At 40.2% G+C, this 18,691-nt stretch overlaps 1 protein-coding gene across 1 annotated transcript in view; it reads left to right on the forward strand.

Moving 5' to 3' along the window:
* The window catches only part of COL4A4 (collagen type IV alpha 4 chain), a 99,473-nt gene that overhangs the window by 42,577 nt on the left and 38,205 nt on the right, over positions 1 to 18,691 (forward strand). Inside the window, exons 20-29 of the mRNA XM_023532938.1 lie at positions 1,627 to 1,716; positions 2,762 to 2,925; positions 7,402 to 7,474; positions 8,466 to 8,572; positions 10,651 to 10,834; positions 12,236 to 12,304; positions 14,255 to 14,362; positions 14,849 to 15,067; positions 17,218 to 17,379; positions 18,487 to 18,657. Coding sequence (XP_023388706.1) covers positions 1,627 to 1,716; positions 2,762 to 2,925; positions 7,402 to 7,474; positions 8,466 to 8,572; positions 10,651 to 10,834; positions 12,236 to 12,304; positions 14,255 to 14,362; positions 14,849 to 15,067; positions 17,218 to 17,379; positions 18,487 to 18,657 — 1,347 coding nt within the window. The remainder of the gene's footprint in view (positions 1 to 1,626; positions 1,717 to 2,761; positions 2,926 to 7,401; positions 7,475 to 8,465; positions 8,573 to 10,650; positions 10,835 to 12,235; positions 12,305 to 14,254; positions 14,363 to 14,848; positions 15,068 to 17,217; positions 17,380 to 18,486; positions 18,658 to 18,691) is intronic.

Genomic DNA, 18,691 nt, shown 5'->3' on the forward strand with positions numbered 1-18,691 from the left:
TGAAATCGTATGGTATTTATCTTTCTCTGACTTATTTCACTCAATATAATATTGTCTAGGTCCATCCATGCTGTTGCGAACAGTAGGATTTCATATTTTTTTAATGGCTGAGTAATATTCCATTGTATATATGAAGCATAACTTTTTTATCCAGTCATCTGTTGATGGGCATTTAGATTGCTTCCATATCTTGGCTATTGTGAATGGAGCTGCAGTGAACATAAGGGGGCATTGATCTCTACGAATTATTGTTTAGATTTTCTTTGGATAAATACCCAGAAGTGCAATTACTGGATGAAAAGGTATATCCATTTTTAATTTATTGAGAAATCTTCAGACTGTTTTCTATAATGGCTGTACCAATTTGCAATCCCACCAACAGTGTATGAGTGTTCCCTTTTCTCTGTGTCCTCGCCAACGCTTGTTGTTCCTTGATTTATTGATGACAGCCTTTCTGACAGGTGTGAGGTGCTATCTCATTGTGGTTTTAATTTGCATTTCTCTGATAATTAGTGACCTTGAGCATCTTTTCATATGTCTATTGGCCATCTGTATTTCCTCTTTGGAGAAATATCTGTTCAGGTCTTCTGCCCATTTTTAAATTGGACTGTGCTTTTAAGTTTTTTTTTTCTTTCTGGGAGATTTTCTCAAATCTGTCTTCCATCTCTGCTCCTAAATTTTTAAATTTCTGCAATCATATATTTTTTTCTAATTTCTAAGGATTTGGTTTTTGCTATTGTTCTCTTATAGTGTTTCCTTTTGCAGCAGCCTATTCATGTTGCAGAGATGAAATGGCTTCCTTCATCTGCTTTTAAATTATGTAGTTCCTTTTAAATTTTTCTTCTTGCTGCATTGTCTGTTTCCTCCAGTTTTGGGGAGGTATCGTTTTATCCTATTGCAATTTTTGATCAGGGGATCTTATGGTTTAACTGTTTCACAAATCACCTTGTTTGGGGCCTCATTGTCATTCTACTTCAGAGGTACCAATTCCTGAACTTTGGGAGAAATTTCTCATGTAAATTGTGTTCTTTCTCTGCTTTCCCCTGCCTGGTTAGAATTCAGCTTTTAGAGTCTGCTAAGTATTATTACATCTTGTTTTCTGTCCATTTTTTTTTTTGTCTTGCAGGCTTATGCCTTTTTATAACATTTTTTTACTATCTGCTATTTTACTGGAATTCGGGGGAACAAGGAGCTTATTGTTTACATTTATATATCATCTTTAATCAGATGCCTCTGAATTTTTTCTTTTACAAACTCTGCTTTATATTTTCTTCATTAGGTAATTATTGATTATTAAAGAGGAAAAAAGGTCTTTGCCATATACTTTTAGTTTTTTTGTTTGTTTTGTTTCGTTGTCCATTACCTTCTCTGCAACCCACTAAATTAGGGCTGAGCTTAGGAATGGCTTTACCAATGATTATGTAGGAGAAGCATGCTGCGACAATTGTATGGTCTATTTGCATATCTATTCTTGTATCAGAGAAAAAGAATCACAGGAAAGGAATGGAAGAAAGAATGGGGTTGAAGGGAAAACGTGCGCGTAGGAGGCACGTCTACTTGTTTTGTAGGAGACATTCACAAAAATGATGTGATTCTCTCTGCCCGCCCCCTTTTTCCACTGTAAAGTTATATATTGTAGTGTTGGGCACCCAGGACCACAAGGAGTAAAAGGCAAAATGGGTCCTCCAGGAAGAAGAGGCTCAAAAGGAGAAAAAGGCAAGTATGCATTAAAGGTAGAACTCCTAGAAGTCAACAACATATGCAGGATTGAGAGGCATTTATGAAATGTACAATGTGGCATTTCGTTTAGATTTGTTACTCATCTTATACCCTATGAGCACTCCACTTCATGATGTGTTCATGATGTGATTAGAACTTACCCAAAAGTCAAATCCTCATGTCTTAGAGTATAAAGGGGACATTTACCTGTCATGAAATTTGCTTCAAAGTGGTGAAGCAAATTTCACAAGATCCTCTTGATTCCTTAAAAGAAGCAGAAGTAGAACAGCATTGATCTTTTATTTTGGTTTCTTTCTGTGGGTCCCATATTTTTCAAACTCATTAGAAGCTCTATGTTCCTTCACCCTAAATTTGTTAGTACCTTTTTGACTGAGACAGGTGGGAATGAGAGCTGAGGAGTTTGACCACCCTAAAGACATTTTTTAATACTAAAGATTCTGAATGATTAGAAGATGCAATGCACTGAATTATCAATTATAATATTCAATATAGTTAATAATTCTTCAAATATTATTTTGTTTCTTTAAATATTCAGGGTTTATACGCTAACCAATTTGTTTTTGTTTTTTTGTTGTTGTTGTTGTTTGTTTGTTTTGATTTTTGCTGTTTCCCTGTTTTCCTGTTTCTTTAGCAGGAGCCAATTAAGAAACTTTTTTTTTTTTTTTACTAGGAATCAAATAAAAGATTTTTAAACTCTTAAAAATAAGAAGCTTTCTTCTTATTAAAGTTTCTTCAGTAGAACTAGACATCAGCTTTTCCCCTAGAATTTGTCAGGATGAGTTCGTTAAGACTCAAAACACCCTGTTTGTCTAGAAACGATATGTCCCTCCACATAGGCCATGCCTGGGTACCCCTACACCATGCCCCATGCCCCCACATCACGTCATCAGTTGTCTGCAATAAGAATTGTGCACGTCAGACCCTTTATGTTTTTCTTTTCACTGTTGGTTTTGTATAGTAAAGCCTTTATTGGGATTTTGTTTAGGAAATATGACAAAGTTGCCTTTTATCCTCTGTCTAGGAAATGCGGGGCTCTGTGCCTGCAAGCCCGGCCCCATGGGCTCACCAGGCCCTCCAGGACTCCCTGGGAGGCAGGGTAGTAAGGGAGACTTGGGGCTCCCTGGGTGGCTTGGAGAAAAAGGTCACCCGGGCCCTCCTGGTGCTGAAGGATCTCCAGGGCCACCAGTGAGTAATTCTTACCAGTAACAATCTTTCTAGTTAAAAGAGACAGAGAGAATCCAATTGGACCTCCTTCTAACTTATAGTGTGATATATATTTTATATTTTGAACCGATAAATATATTAATGGCCAAAAATTATTTGTATTCATTCATTCACTCATTCATTTATCCATTTGATTCACATTTATCGAGCGCCTGCTATGTTCCAGGTGCTATTCCAGGTGCTGGGAATACAGCAGGGACCAGAACACAGTCTCTGCCCTCTGGAGGCCCATATTCTATTGTCAGACATACACCATGTGACAGATAGATGAGTAAATGCACAGTGTGGCAGGTGGCAATAAAGGCCATCATCATCTAGTATTGCTTGGGTGGAGAGAGTGAGGGGCAGAGCAGGAGAAAATGAAGTTAAAGAAAGAGCTGGAGGTGAGGAGGCCTTGCTGAGCGTGGAGCTTTAGAGGTGCGTTAGTTTTGAGTTTTTACTCTGGGTGACACAGAGCAGCCGGTGGGGAGTTTTAAGAAAAGAGAGACAATCTGACATTTGTTTTAAATGGATCACTCTGGTAGCTCTGTTAAAAACAGACCATAAGGAACAAGGGAAGAAGTAGGGAGATCCCTGCAGTAATCCTGGTGAAATATGATCGTGAATGGATTAACCTGGTAGTGAGGGGTGTGGTGGGACGTGGTCAGATTCTGGATATATTCTGAAGATAGAGCTAACAGATTGGCTGTTAAACTAGACATGGGATATGGGAAAAAGAGATGTAAAGGATGGAGCCAAACTTCCCAGTGTGAGGAGCGGGCGTAGGTTGGGAAAAGGAAGCATAATCACTGGGGACATTTTAAGTTTGAGATGCCAATTAGATCAGCAAGTGGAGATGTCAGATGGGCAAGGGTGATGAGATTCAAGCATTCAAATGAAAAGTAGAGGCTGGAGATATAAATATTGGCATCGTCAGAGATTCTGTGATATTCAGTGCTGGAGAGTGGACGAGATCTGTCTCAAAATGTCTCTCATTTGCTGACCATTACGAGTGACTCAGGTTGAGGTACAGCCTTTCGGGTGTCCCTTTGGAGGCTGTAGACAGCCTTCCTTTCCCCTTCTTATTAAAAGGCTTAATCCTGAGGTGACCTGGAGCCAGCCATCAGTACCCATCTACCTTTTGCATTTTACCCAGGAAATCTTATGAAGATAAGCTTCCCATCTTAGACCCTTAAGTGGGAGTGATGAGTAAATTCTCCCTGCACCCCCCTTGTCGGATTTGCAGAGCATATACTTGTAAAGTCTACTCAATAGGAAGCTAAGTCCTTCACGTATGGATGTTGAATGGACTTGACTGCAATTATTAACTCATTTGCATTTTATCATCAGCTTTTCTAATTTAACATTTTACACTTGATCTTAGCCAAAAGGCCGAGAAGCGATAATTTTAACATTTTATCATAGTCATTTTTTTGTTGTTATTTAATCTTCTTAATGAAGATTTTCTTGATCTCTAAACTATTGGTTGTGGCTTCCTATTGAGTTGCTTCTTAGGCGAACATCTTAGAGTGTGGCTTACTAGTTCATCCAGGGTTGTCCTTCCTGGCGAAGATTTATGTAATTCAGTTGCTCCAGGGCTTAAGTCTTTGTAATTCAGTTGCTCCAGGGCTGGTCGTATTTCTGATATCTTTGTTCTGTGTCTGATTCTGCCCATATGGCTTCTGTACATTGTGGCCACAGTTAGAGACTACTGCTATAGAGCACTATGAAAGAAAAGAAGGGAAAGAGGATGGACAGAGGAAGGAGCACGAAGGAACCACAGACAATCACTGTGAGTGCTCTCACTTCTCTGTGCATCGCCTCTCTCCTATGCTGGTGCCTGGTTCCAGCAGCCACAGATGGATGGGAAAGTGACAAACAGGGAAGCAGGTTCAAATTCAATGTTACATTTTCCGTAGTTGGACCAAGGCTTTGTACTCATTGCCTCGGCCTGAGAGCACTCTCTGGGTTGGGGGTTTCCCACCAGGGCAGACCCAGCTTCAAATCCCAGCCCTGACATTGCCGAGCACTGCCGTCTTTCTGAGCATCAGTGCCTCATTTATAAAATGGATAGAACAACACCTGTCGTACAGGTTTGTTGGTAAGAATTCAATTATGCAATAGTCTGTTTTGAGAGCTGTAAGTACACACCAGTGAACAAGATGACCAGATCACTGTCCCTGAGGAGTTGCAGAGCAAACCCAAAGTCTCAAACTGACACGGGCGAAATCCAACCTGCTGGCATGTTTGCTTTTGTCCTCGTGGTGTTTCTTTTCGTATTATTAATATAATATGAGATTTATGGCCACCCTTGAGAAATTAGAAGTTCATTAACATGAGGTCAGTGCATTCCCATTGCTGCCAGAAGTGGAGAGGAGGCTGTGCCTATGGGAGGAGGTTTGGATGCTCCAGTCCACACCATGACCACCTACCTACTTTCCTGGAAAGGGCACGGCCTCAGTGGGCACCTGTGTTTGAAGGCACTGATCTAGACTGTATAGGAAGCAACTAGTACATGCCTAGCGGAGAGGACGTCTTTGTTGCTGCTGAGATTTTATTGTTATATTAACACACGTTTAGTGATCTCAGGTCTTAGAATCGTGAAAAGTAGCTTTCAATTCCAAAGCAGCCAGGAACCTTTGCTTCAGGAATCTCTTAGGTTTAACATTAGACTTTAAGTGCCAAAAAGGCAAAACAATCTTGTTAACTGCTGTGTCCTTGGGACTCAGAATAATGCCTGGCATTTGGTAGGTTCTCAGTAAATGTCTCTAGTGCAATCCAAAGACAGTGCTGGTAATTTTTTTTTTTTCGTACTAGCTCAACTAAGCCTATGATCTGACTCTAGAAATTAAAATTCTGTATCTGCAAAACCTTAGAGCAATTTATAGTGCGTTCTAAGTTTCCAATGTGCTCGCTAATAAACTGCTCAGACCCCCACGTCATACCCATTCTTCTGGCGTACTGAGGTCTTATTTATTAAACATGCCACAGGCATTCTCTGTCTAGAGAGAAATTGGTTCAAATACTATCTGAATAATTTTCTGTCTTAAGAGTCTATCCATCAGAAGAAATTTTCATTATCCATATCTTGGGCTGGATACCGTATGCCGTTTACTTTGGCCCTGTCCCATTGTCGCTTGTAACTTAGCATGTAGAGTAAAAATAAGAATTTCAGCAATACTCATTCCATATTAGCACCATATGATTTCTAAAGTTCCTTTCCTGTCTCATTTGGCTATTTCCACTAAGAAATTTGTTCCACTCACCTTGGTGATGCCTCATAGACATTGTTACACACAGGATGTGTTACTGCAGTGACGTTCTTGGGTATCGAGTGCTGCGTGTGTGGCTCTATTTCCTCTACATTAAATAGCTCCCAACCATTTTGTTCATTTGAGTTTTTATGCTTGTGGGGGACCTTTTTTGGCTTCTTTTCATTCTTACCGCTTGATGCTGCCATTGTGCGTATCTCTCTTGTGCCTTTTCTTCTTTATAGTTCACTACATGTAAACTGGTAAGGGCCGGTTAAAAATAAAATTAAGCACATTGTGAGACTGTATGAAAATAAGGCAAGGTGGCATGTGTGTGAGCAAAGCAAATGGTCTACTCAGTCATTCTTACCTTCCAGATTCTTGCATTTCTTAATTATCGAGGTCACCAGATAAATAATCTTAAGCTATGTTTAATGTTTCTATAACTATATTTGCTATAATGCTTGGCCACTCTAATATACAAACAATAGGTTTTCAGATTTTTGACATGACTTGATATTCAGTAATATGTAACACAAAAAACATGACCCGAATAGTCCAGTCTTAGCACAATGTTGAAGTCAAAAGATGATGAGCCCATCAAGTAGAATTAGTTGTTTACTTGCTCTACAGAAAAGATTCTTATTCTCCCTCTCTTGCTCATTAACTCCCTTCAATATCAATCTCTTTGATCATAAACTCGTCCCTCAATCTCTACTTTCAGCTCCAGCAGCCATCCTTGTGATTGACCTACTCTCCTCTTTCCTCCCAATTCTATTTTACGAAGCCCAAGAGAGTTTTAAAGAGGTTTTTAATGATAAATTTTCGTTTTGATATAAAGTTTTATTTTATGACTCACAAGAAGTTGCACAATCAATCAGTGGGCTCCCGCTAACCCTTCACTCAGCTTTCCCCAATAATATCTTACCTAATCCTAGTACATTGTGGAAATTGGTATTGATACATTTTTATTGACTCAGGTACAGACGATATTCAGATTCTACCAGCTTTCATATACAGTTCGAAAGCCTCAATTTTGGAAGGTAGGACCCACCTTGGAAGGCAGGGAAGAGAAGGAGACCAAGCGTGCCAAGCTAGAATCCAGAACAGGTGATTAGAAGGAAAGAAGAGATTAGATATATATGAATGTTATTAAGTTTTGACCTGTCACAGTTAAACTGATCTGTTGCTGTTATTTTTCATCAAGGGAGAACCTGGTGCCTCAGGACCACCTGGCGACAAAGGAGAAAAGGGTGACACAGTTGTATCAAGAGTTAAAGGTGAGCCTAGCCAGTTATTTTGTTCCCTGCCATTTTATGAATGATATATGAACCATCCTCTTGCATTTATTTCTCCTGTGACCACAGATCAAATCTATAACAAGATTTAGGATTATTGAGATTACTTAAAAAAATACTCTCTGTCCTCCACTGAATGTTGAACCTCAAATCCTGTCTGTTGTTTGAGAACTTAAACACTCCTTTAGTCACATCTTCAAATTTTTATTTGTCAACAACTTTTTATTTGTCAACAACTTCATTGCTGACCTTCTTTGATTTGCTGCATTATACTGCATTATAGTATTCTGTATTAATCAAGAATATTTTGGTTGTATGTGACAGAAATCCAGCGTGAAGTAGTTTAATAAAAAAGTAATTTATTGACTTTGTTAAACAAAATATGAAAGGTTAGATGTAAGGATTACTTGAGACGATTGCTTAGTAGGCTCTCCCTGCATCTTGCATCTTTCATTGTGCCATGTGTATTTTTTTTCCCCAGGATTAGCTTTCTCTGGGCTGTGGGCATGTTCCAGGCAGTTCCAAGTTCTTAGAACCAGATATAAAAGACAGCTCTATCATCTCAGCTCCAGTTAGAAAAAAAATTCAGAAAGGACTAGACTGACCTGGGTCAAATGTCTAACCGTGGACTGTCCCCCCATTCACCATGGGCAGGAGATGGGGTATCATGTTTGACATCTCGCAAGCAGGAGCAGATGCTGCCATGATTAGCACCTCCATATTCAACCTCCTTGTCAAAATGAGAAAAGGAATATTCCTCAAATAAGAGCTTCAGCGGGTTTGGCAATTGTCATTCTCCTCTCTTGAGTTTTGCGTAGTTGTGTTTGTGTGACTTAGTCAACTGAAGAACTCAGAGGAATCTCTACTAGCCGACATAGAGTCAAAGTCATTTCCTTTATTTTTAGTCCTATATTTTCTTCCACTTCACCCCTTGCTGATAAGGGCTTGAATATCTTTTGGCTTTTGTTCCTAGGGCGCAAAGGAGAAAGAGGGCCTGATGGGCCCCCAGGATTTCCAGGGCAGCCGGGACAACATGGCTGGGATGGACATGCTGGAGAGAAGGGGGATCCAGGACTCCCAGTATGTATAATTCTTCTCCTGCTATAGAATTTCACTTCCTTACATGGTCACAAAACAACTATTTTCCCCTTCTCTGAAAAAAATTATAACTCAGTAAAGTGTCAACATGCTATAAATCAGAGTCACCTTTGATTCACTGCCACAAAAAGATGGTTATAAAAAGTATGGCATCATGGAAGATGGTCTAAATTCCTGAGCGGCAGTTCAGTCATAACAAGATTTTCTGTCCCCGGTCTTTGTGTTGTTCTCGTGGTGGTCCTGGATCCCTTGTATCTGTAAATTCCCCACTGATTTGAGTTCTGTTCAGTTGACTCTATGGATAGAGCACAGGCCCTGATAATTATCTTCAGTTCTGTCCCCTGGTGAAGAAGCATATGAGGGGCGTGGAAAGCAAAAAAGTGAACTAGTACAAATCCACTAAATTAATGTATTGGCTGATGGAAAATCTCATTGATAAATGATATTTCTGCATTTTTCAAGCATGTTTTGGGTGGAGACCATGTGTAGGTAATGAAGGTCATAAGAAAAGACTGAAACATGATTCAGTGCTTAGAAACTTAAAATATCTTGGGTAGGTGAGGTATTTCTGAATGCTTATAATGTCATCGAACTGGGCTAGATATTTGCTCATTATAGTCATCTTCTGAGGAGCGATTACCTTTCTACCTTTACAGTAAGGAAATAGAGGCTTGGGGTATGTTTCTCAAGGTCATCCATCTACCAAATAGGCTAAGCAGGAATGAAAACTCCAGTCTGTCATATTCCAAAGCACGTGGTACTTCCACCAGACTGTGCTGTCTGTCATTGAGAGTGTTGTAAGAGGGAAGAACCATGTTCTGATTTTTTTAGGAACTCAGTCAGACGGAATAGTGTGAATAAGAAACAGAGGCTTGGAAATCAGGTTAGATGGTGTTTATAGCTTTCTGGCCTTTCAGCTGTTATCAAGTTCGTGAATAATCTTCTCTGCTCTAGACTTGGTAATCTTTGTTTAACTCATTCTTCCACTTGAGAAACTACTTAGAAACCAATGTCACTGAGTGGCAATTGTCATTATGTACTAAGCTAATTGTGAAAAAACAAAGTATATTTACAGATCAAATTGGGAGAGGAATTTTTATAACACCCCCATTGTGAGATGTCTTGCTAGATTCGTTGAAACAATGCGGACTCACAGACTATTATATATCACATTCGGGACCAGGCTATTCAGAAAGATAGAAGACAAGGGACCCTCCACTTGCCAGTAGGGCAGCATCAGCCATTCCTCACGATCTGCTTATTCAGTTGAGGTGAAGGACATGAGATCCACCTCTGGCAGATGTGTGAGCAACCCTGACTTGAAAGCCTCATTCCCCACAAGAGCTGTCACAGGATAGCTTGCGGGAATCGCACAAGGAACTTGGCAGTTCCAGGAGCCACCATTCAAGGAAGCGTCAACAAGGGTTCTGCACAGGTGTTTATAGTTCTTCCAGACCAGATACAAGTTTTGCAAACTGGGTTTGATTTTTACCATAAGGAATGCTGCCTAGTGATGTAGTTGACATGGAATTTTTATGATGTCTCCAGAGAAACAGAACTAAAAGGTTAACTAAAGTTCAAATTCTTATGCAGAAGGAGAAAGGATTTGTCGGCCCCTTGTTCATAGATGTGGAGGGCGATGGAGTCGCTTCCTGGATCTTCTCGTAAGAATGCAGGAAACCAGTTTCGAATGCATAAGAACTTATTCAATTTGCAAGCCCACTATGTCCATTAATTTATGTATTCAAATATTTTATTATATTTAATATCAAAAAAAGTTCTACATAAAATTTCTTATTTTTTTAAGGTATCATAACCGCATAGCTTTCTGTATTTGAGGCATAACACACACACACACCCAAGCACACTTATATGTAAATATGTATGTAAAATATTAAGAAGATTCCAAGTTAATTATTTTAACTTACATTTGCTATTAAGTCACTGTGTCCTGGCATTATGAGCTTTCTGCATATATTTCATCAGCCTATGACCATGACCGCCTTGCGTTCATGGATTTTCTAAGATCAGTAATTGACTGACGATGTAAACGTTCCCAGGGGGATCATGAAGACGCAATCCCAGGTGACCAAGGATTTCCTGGACCGCCAGGTCCCCCTGGCAGAGAAGGACCTAGGGGGCCCCCAGGACTGGGGTTTCCTGGTCCCCCAGGAGAAAGGGGCCAACCAGGAGATCCAGGCCGACCAGGCGAGCGGGGCCCGGATGGCACGAAGGGTCAGAAAGGTAATTTTCAACGTTCTGTGTGACAGAATGTCAAGAGATGTCGTGGAGGCTTAAGTGAGCCTCTCTTCTGGGCCAAGATATTATAGCTGTGGCAGAACCGCTAAATAAAATCCCATCGAGCTGCTGTCCGAACCTTGAATGTTGTCAAACAAATAAAAGCATTGCAGCACGATCAGTATTTAAAACAAATCCTTAAAATGCTAAGATATCTTTGACTTTGTTGATTTATTTGTTTGACGTACCGAAATTGCCTGTCTTTCATTTCTCAGTAACAATTATATAATCTTACCGTATTAAAATTACATATATACATGTATTCAAAATAACAATTTTTATAATATTTTGAGATAATGCAGCATATTATAACTAAAAGATACTAATATTTTATTTAAAAAGTACATCATTGTCCCTGAAAATCCACTCGTAAGCATTCTAGGGAGAAAAAAGAAGAGGTTTTAAACATATTTGACAGTTTTGTGAATTTCAAACTATAAAGTGACCTGCAGTGTTATAGTTGAAAACTTTTAAAAGGTCGAAAAAAAATTTATTTAAATTTTTTCTTTTCTACTATGTCTGTATACCTTGAGCTACATCGTTATTTATGAAATTTCAGAAGAAAATAATATATTTGGTTCTTACTTTGACAACATAGAAAGGCAAATATCTTGGAATTCAATAAGATTTAAAATCGTGGCCTGGGACCCATCAAAATCTAGCATTATTTTTATTCATCTCATGTGTTTTTGATTTGAGAGCATATGAAATAGTACATTATGAGATATTGTTTCTACTATAAAAGAGTAACATTCTATTTTAAAGGAGAAGGAAACTCAGAGGCACAATCTTGGAGTCTGATTTTCTTCAATAACTAAAATGGGGAATGGCAATAACCACATTATAGAGTCATTAGAAAAGTAGGAGACAATATAATTGAAGCGCTTGACCCACGGCAGGCCCTCAGTAAACGGTAGCTGTTAATATCTTGCTCAGTCTCTCCATTTACCCAATTCCCCCACACCCAAACTAGGGGCTAAATCTGCTGAACTCAGGGATGCTTGCTGCTATTTCATGGTTTATCAAAGCTCCGATTCCATTGTATTCAACATCCAGGGACCTATCAATCCATTATTTATTCTATGTTATTAAAATGGATACTTCTTGGAACTAATATTTTTCCTAGTCCCCTTATGTTTTTAACTGCTCTGACAGCTGAAATTCAAATTTTAGGTCATATTTTCTAGAAATTTGGAATAATAGTAGTTCAAGTGATCTGTGATATTTTCGAGTTTTCCTTTGAATTCCACATATAATCTGTGAAAAACATCTTGATTGAATTGTCGTGATTTATGGCACATTGGGTTATCGATTATGTGAATGCCACTTTTTCTTTTTTTATTCCAGGTGGTACGATTTCTTGTAATGTCACCTACCCTGGGAGGCCAGGCCCTCCAGGTTTTGATGGACCTCCAGGTATGATCAATGAGAAGTCACTGTCTTAAACATCCCCCAGAGTAAAAGACCTGGCAAGAGAGATAAACCAAATGCAAATCCACAGGCTAAGAGTTAAGGTATTTCTAAATTATTATAAGCCTGTGAGGGACTATGGGGAAACAGCATTTGTAGTAATTCATATTGGGTCTCTGGTCTACTGGATTGGACACACTCCAGGTGGGTTTTTCATATCTCTTCACAGCAAAATTTACCTTGACTCGATCACATATCAGTTAAAATGTCTACCCTCTTTTGAGAGTTTTAAAATTATGTCTCCTTTCTTATCTTATGCCTTGAGAGTGAAAAATGATTATTTGCTTACTGTTATGAGTTTTACTCAATTCTGCTTTCTAAGAGACCCAAACATCTAACCAGAAACAATGTGAAGAATGATCTCGTATCTGTATCTCATGAAACCGCTTTATTTGACTCAGTCACTTGTTTATGGTTAAATTCAGCCCCAAATCTATAGAAGGATTTTGTCTAATTCTTTATTTATTCAGAGTTCACTTAAATTGACCAGTCGAGTACTAGCAATGTCTACTAAAGGTGACCTTTCTTGTCCCACATAAGTACAAAAAGTATTTAAAGTTTGGATGATGAATGACTATCGCCCTCTACGACCGTTAGCTTTCATCACAGTAATGTTGTGTAACAACCTCAAAATCTTAGTGGGTTATGACAAATATTTATTTTCTCTATTATTGGTCTATAGGTTAGTTGGAGTTCAGCTGATCTAAGGTGGTCAGTGTTGGCTTAGTCCCTGGCTCTAGTCCATGTCTATAATACACATCTCATTTTGGGGCCAGCATGTGCTCTTATGTGATTGCAGAACTGCATGAGGACAGCTCAGGTTCATGGGCACAGTTCCCACCTCTCACTGGTTCATGGTTATTAATATCCCATTGGCCAAAGCAAGTCACATGACAAAACCCCAGATCAAAGTGTGGGAACTACACTCCATCCACCACAGGGCGAGGGGCAGGGTGTGAAAATGCAGTTCTACATCAGTAGAATGAAGCATTGCTGGTTGGCTGATTGAATGTTCTTTTTCACATTTACTGGTATCTTGTCGTGGATGGTTAAACAAAGTTTCTGATTAGTTTCAGTAGCTTTCACCTCAAGAGAAGTGAATACTCAAACTTTAAGTTGTACCTCCTTTGAAGTCCAGGATTTGTAAATTTTTTTTTTAGCCGAGATATCTCCTAGTAGGAAATCACAGGTTAAAACACAAATCCTTCAATTCCTTTTATAGGTGATTTCTGCCTACACTTTATTTAAGGGCAAGTGGAATAAGATGCAAGGAAGTAGGTTTCAGCCTTTACTCTGGCTCTTTCTCATCAGGCCACATACTGGTCACCACCTCTGTCCTCCAGCAAGGACAGACTACGCTCACATATTTGTGTTTGAGACCTAAGATGGGAAGGTACCCAATCATACATCCAAAGGCTTTCAGGAAGCATCCTTTACAGCAGGAGTCTCCAACCCCCAGGCTGCGGATTGGTACTGGTCCATGGCCTGTTAGGAACTGGGTCACACAGCAGGAGGTGAGCGGCAGGAGAGCAAACGAAGTTTCGTCTGTATTTGCAGCCGCTCCCCAGCACCAGCATCACTGCCTCAGCTATACCTCAGATCATCAGGCAGTAGATTCTCATAGGAGCACAGGACCCTGGTGCCACAAAGGTTGAGGACCACTGCTTTACAGTATGGCTTCTGAGAAAGTTCCTTATCACAATCACTCGCTATGAAGCATTTATTTGGAGCACGTGACTTGTAAGGTGGTAATGCAGACCAGGCTAGGCCATATCTTTACCTCCGTAAGGTGGAATTACTCTTTAAAAACTTAACACAGAATTCTTTTTAATCACCTTATTTTGTTCTCATCTGATTCGCATTTTGTTGAATCTGTGTTTCGTTGTTATTTTTTAGGTCCGAAGGGATTCCCAGGTCCTCAGGGCGCTCCTGGACTGCGGTGTTTTGATGGGCAGAAAGGTCGGCGTGGCAAACCAGGGCTATCAGACATACCTGGCCCACCTGGTAAGTGAAGTATTTTTCCGTTAGGAATGTCACGTAGCTCTAAAACAAGATGATCTTGGTAAGGAAATGGCCCAGAGATCCCTAGGTAATGGGGAATGGATTTTCTTGATATAATAAGCTCTTAGCTGTGTTTTGATAACTTTTTTGTTGTGATGATTTTGTAAATTTTCAGGGCTTCTTTCCCCTGAAGCATGAATGATAGGCTATATTATTGGTCTGTTATGTTGTAAAAATTGCTTAGTCCAGAAAAACTTTTTGCCAGAGAAGGCAAGCAATTAGGGAAACAGCACTGGCTTTTAGGAAATATAAAATTACAACTTATTTCCCTGCAAAAGGTGGCAAAAACATTATCTGTTACGTTACTCTTAATTTTAGTAACTACCTCTGTATTTTTTAAAAATGTTTTTATCAAAGTAGTAGTCTTACATGTACACTGGTTCTATATTTCTACATTTAACAATTGAAACCATTTTTTTTGTTCAATAGGTTTTCGTGGTGACATGGGAGATCCAGGTTTTGGAGGTGAAAAGGGGTCCTCTCCTGTTGGACCCCCAGGCTCCCCCGGTTTACCTGGAGAAAATGGTCAGAAAGGAATCCCTGGAGACCCTGCTTATGGCCACCCAGGACCCCCAGGAAAGAGAGGTCTTTCAGGGGCGCCAGGATTGAAAGGACTTAGAGGTGATCCAGGACATCCGGGGCCTGCAGGTATGATGGCTGCACTGTCCCTGTGGTCCATAAAGCCAGCTCGGTTCTGGAACAGGTCACTGAAGAGTGTTTAGACTATCTTTCCTTAGAAATCTAGAATGAAAAGATGTCACACCAGAGTCTTCTCTCATGTATAGGTACTGGTTACATTTCTAATAATCTGCATTCCCTTTGCGTTTTATTGGTTGTTTTCAAATTAGAGCAGCTCACTGTGGCTTAGTCAACCCACTTCGGTTCAGCAGCTCCTGGACGTTTGCTGGCTTTGGACTCAGGACAGCATCTAAGCGCTGAGGAGCAGAGACTGTGTAATCTGCCCACTCATCTTGCCAGATTGGAGGAGGACAGGACAGACGGGGGGAAGAAGAGCAGCTCAGAGGGCTGGAGCAGGGTGGGCTGGAGTTCAGAAAGGCTCCATGAGAGAGCGGGGCCTGAAATGAGCCCTGGGGAACAAGCTGACTTGTTCGAACAGGTGACAGGGTGGAGGGACTTGCATTCCAGGAGAGGTAGCAGGCAAGGTAGCAAAGAAAGTCAGGACAGAGGACAGTCCTGGCACTGATTCACATCCTCTTCTGAGATCACTAAGAATTCTTGATCCCCAGCAGAGGCTTTTGGATTTTAATGGACTTAAAAATAACCTTGGGTAAGGGGGTCATTAAAATCATCAACTCTGGGCCCCAGTCTAAGGAACCCCGATCCACTACAGCAGGATTGGGTGGGGCCCAGTCATCCAGTCTGAACGTTAGCCCCTCAGGTGTTGGTGACCAAGACTGGATCCCAGAGCAGACTTTTAATAAACACTGCCCTCATTTTTTTCTGACGTTGGATGGGTCAGCATTTGTTTGAGACCCACGATAGCACACCAGCACGGGGCAAATGGAGGGCAAGGAGTGAGCCACATTCTCTGGCCTCAGGAAGCTTACTTGGTAGTTTATCAGTCAAAATATTCATTTACGAAAACCTAAATAATTGGAAAGTAACAAGATAACACACGATATGAGTCAATGAAGATAATTTTGACTCAGTAATCTCACTGTCTCACTTGTGAAAATCTGTCTAAAGGAAGTATTCAACAGAAGAAAAAGGTTAATGTGAAAATACACTTGTACAGTTGACCCTTAAACAATGTGGGAGTTAGAGGCACTGATACCTCGAGCAGTAAAATATCTGCATATTCGTTTTTTCTCCCCGCAAACTTAACTACTAATAGCTTACTGTTGACCAGAAGCCTTATCGATAACATAAAGTCTATTAACATATATTGTGTATGTTATGAGTATTACATACTGTATTCTTACAATAAAGCTAGAGAATAAAAAATGTTATTAAGATAATCATAAGGAAGAGAAAATACATTTATAGTATTACATGTATTTATTGAAAAAATATCCATGTATAAATGGACCCATTTAGGTCAACTGTCATATTTACTATCCATAATAAAGGAACAATGGAAACAATGAAGAGAGTTAAGTAACACAGACACACACAGCCAAAGGAATACTATTCAGCTATTAGCATTAGGGATTAAAATTATATTTGTAAAGATTACAACAAAATGGAAAACATTTGCAGGTTAATTTGCAATGGGAAATAATCTAACAATTGCATATACACTGTGATGACTCCTTTAAAAATGTAAACATATGAACCAAAATATAATGGAAACATGGAAAAATAAAATAGATTTTCTTGGTTAGGGTGGGAGTTACGGGGAGGGGGTTGTTTTTCTTTCGGAAGATTATGACGCTGCCTTTCCAATAAACAGAAATTTGAGAGTTCAAGTGATGAAATATCTTACAAAATGCAAATTCGTGCAGCACAAACTGAATTTGTAAGTAATGAGGAGATGTGCTGCAATGTTAGAGGTTAATTAAAATCAGAAAGAACCACGTGTTTTTCCATTTGCATAAGCAACTTCTTTGTTGTCTACATAACCTTATCAAGTTTAACCCTCTTAGCAATGCCTGGCTTTCCCTTCATTTAGAGCTCCTGATCTGTGAAAAGAAAATCCATCGAGAGACTTAACTCATTTAAGCACTGAGCCAGGATCAAAACATTGACTTCCAGTATTGATAGGACTGAGCCCTCTGTTGTAGGTCATCTGAATGGTTTTATGCCATGAGTGTCATGGATGAATGGTATCATTTCAGGACCAGCTGGCATTCCCGGATTCCCAGGTCTCAAAGGTCCCAAAGGCAGAGAGGGAAGCCCTGGATTTCCAGGTGTCCCAGGCCCACCTGGCCATTCCTGTGAAAGGGGTGCCCCTGGGTTACCAGGGCAACCGGGACTCCCTGGGGCTCCAGGCAGTCCAGGTAAGTATCAACAGGTGTCAACAACTGTGAAGGGTCTGAGACTTTACCTGACTTACAGAGGAATGAGCTTGCTGGTTGCCTTTTCACTGATGCTCACAGAACTAAAACTTCTGGGTCAGAGACTAAGGACACGTCATTATTCACCGCACAGCAGGTAGCATGAGCTTCGTGTTGGTTTGTGTCATTTCCCTACATCCCCCAAGTCTTTCAGAGCAACATAAGAGGTGCTAGATAGATGCCACACATATAGGGGGTTGCAGTATCTGCACTGAGTCTGGGGAAGCACCACCTTATAGTAGCCCACAAGACAACCTTCTTTCTGTACTGCGGGAAGTGCTGTGTCATCTGTCATCTGCCAAGGCTGCTCGTTGCAAAAATCACCTGAGAAATAGCCCAGGTAAATAACAGTCGCGACCTTGCATTCTTGGCATACTCAGCAAGACATGTAGGAACTCACAGAGACCCATGAAGGAATGTCTGTCAACACGAGGTGCTGGGGGGCTGTTTCCAATGTGATCTTCATTTCAATTCATTTCACCATTCAGATTGTAAATCCTATTGCGTTTACCTCAAAGCAGGAATATGCCGTCTTGTAGGATCAACCCTATAGCTTTATTTCTAGCAGCAATAATAATAGATGATGTTGTTCTGATTTGTACAATTTGCTCATCACAGTTCACAGCCTGACCAAAATTCGCTTGCCGTGGCTTCGGAAGCACCTGGAAAGTTTTCTTCTATTAGTATTTTTTTCCCTAAGAGTCAATACAAATAACATTTTGTTTTTTACCCCTATTCATCTCTCTTAAAAAAATAACTTTACACTATTCATGCATCTTTATCAGGAAATATTCATTCAAGTAATAACTGTTTTAAATATTTTCCGCCCTTCTTTTTATAGCAGCCAGAAAAAATATATATATTCGTCAAATGGTAGAGGTGCTGCTGTTATATTTTTAGCTGATAAATACTGTTGCACTTTGTTTAATTGCAATATACAATTAGATATCATAGATTCGAATTTAACCTACCGCGAATATTTTTTTTGCTGCTCCTGTGTGAAGCCAGTCTTCAGTCTTCATACGCTGTCGTCACTGTGCTTTGTCTCAGGTGCCCCCGGTTGGAAAGGACAGCCAGGGGACGTGGGGCCTCCTGGCCCAGGTGGAATGAAGGGCCTCCCAGGAGTCCCGGGACGGCCAGGGGCAGATGGACCCTCAGGACCCCCGGGAATCCCAGGCCCCTTTGGGGATGATGGACGACCCGGTCTTCCAGGCCCAAAGGGTGGGTAGTGCTTCTCAATTATTTTCCTCATTTT

The sequence above is a fragment of the Pteropus vampyrus genome, unplaced genomic scaffold (genome assembly GCF_000151845.1).
Source record: "Pteropus vampyrus isolate Shadow unplaced genomic scaffold, Pvam_2.0 Scaffold93, whole genome shotgun sequence".
Taxonomy (NCBI): Eukaryota; Metazoa; Chordata; class Mammalia; order Chiroptera; family Pteropodidae; genus Pteropus; species Pteropus vampyrus.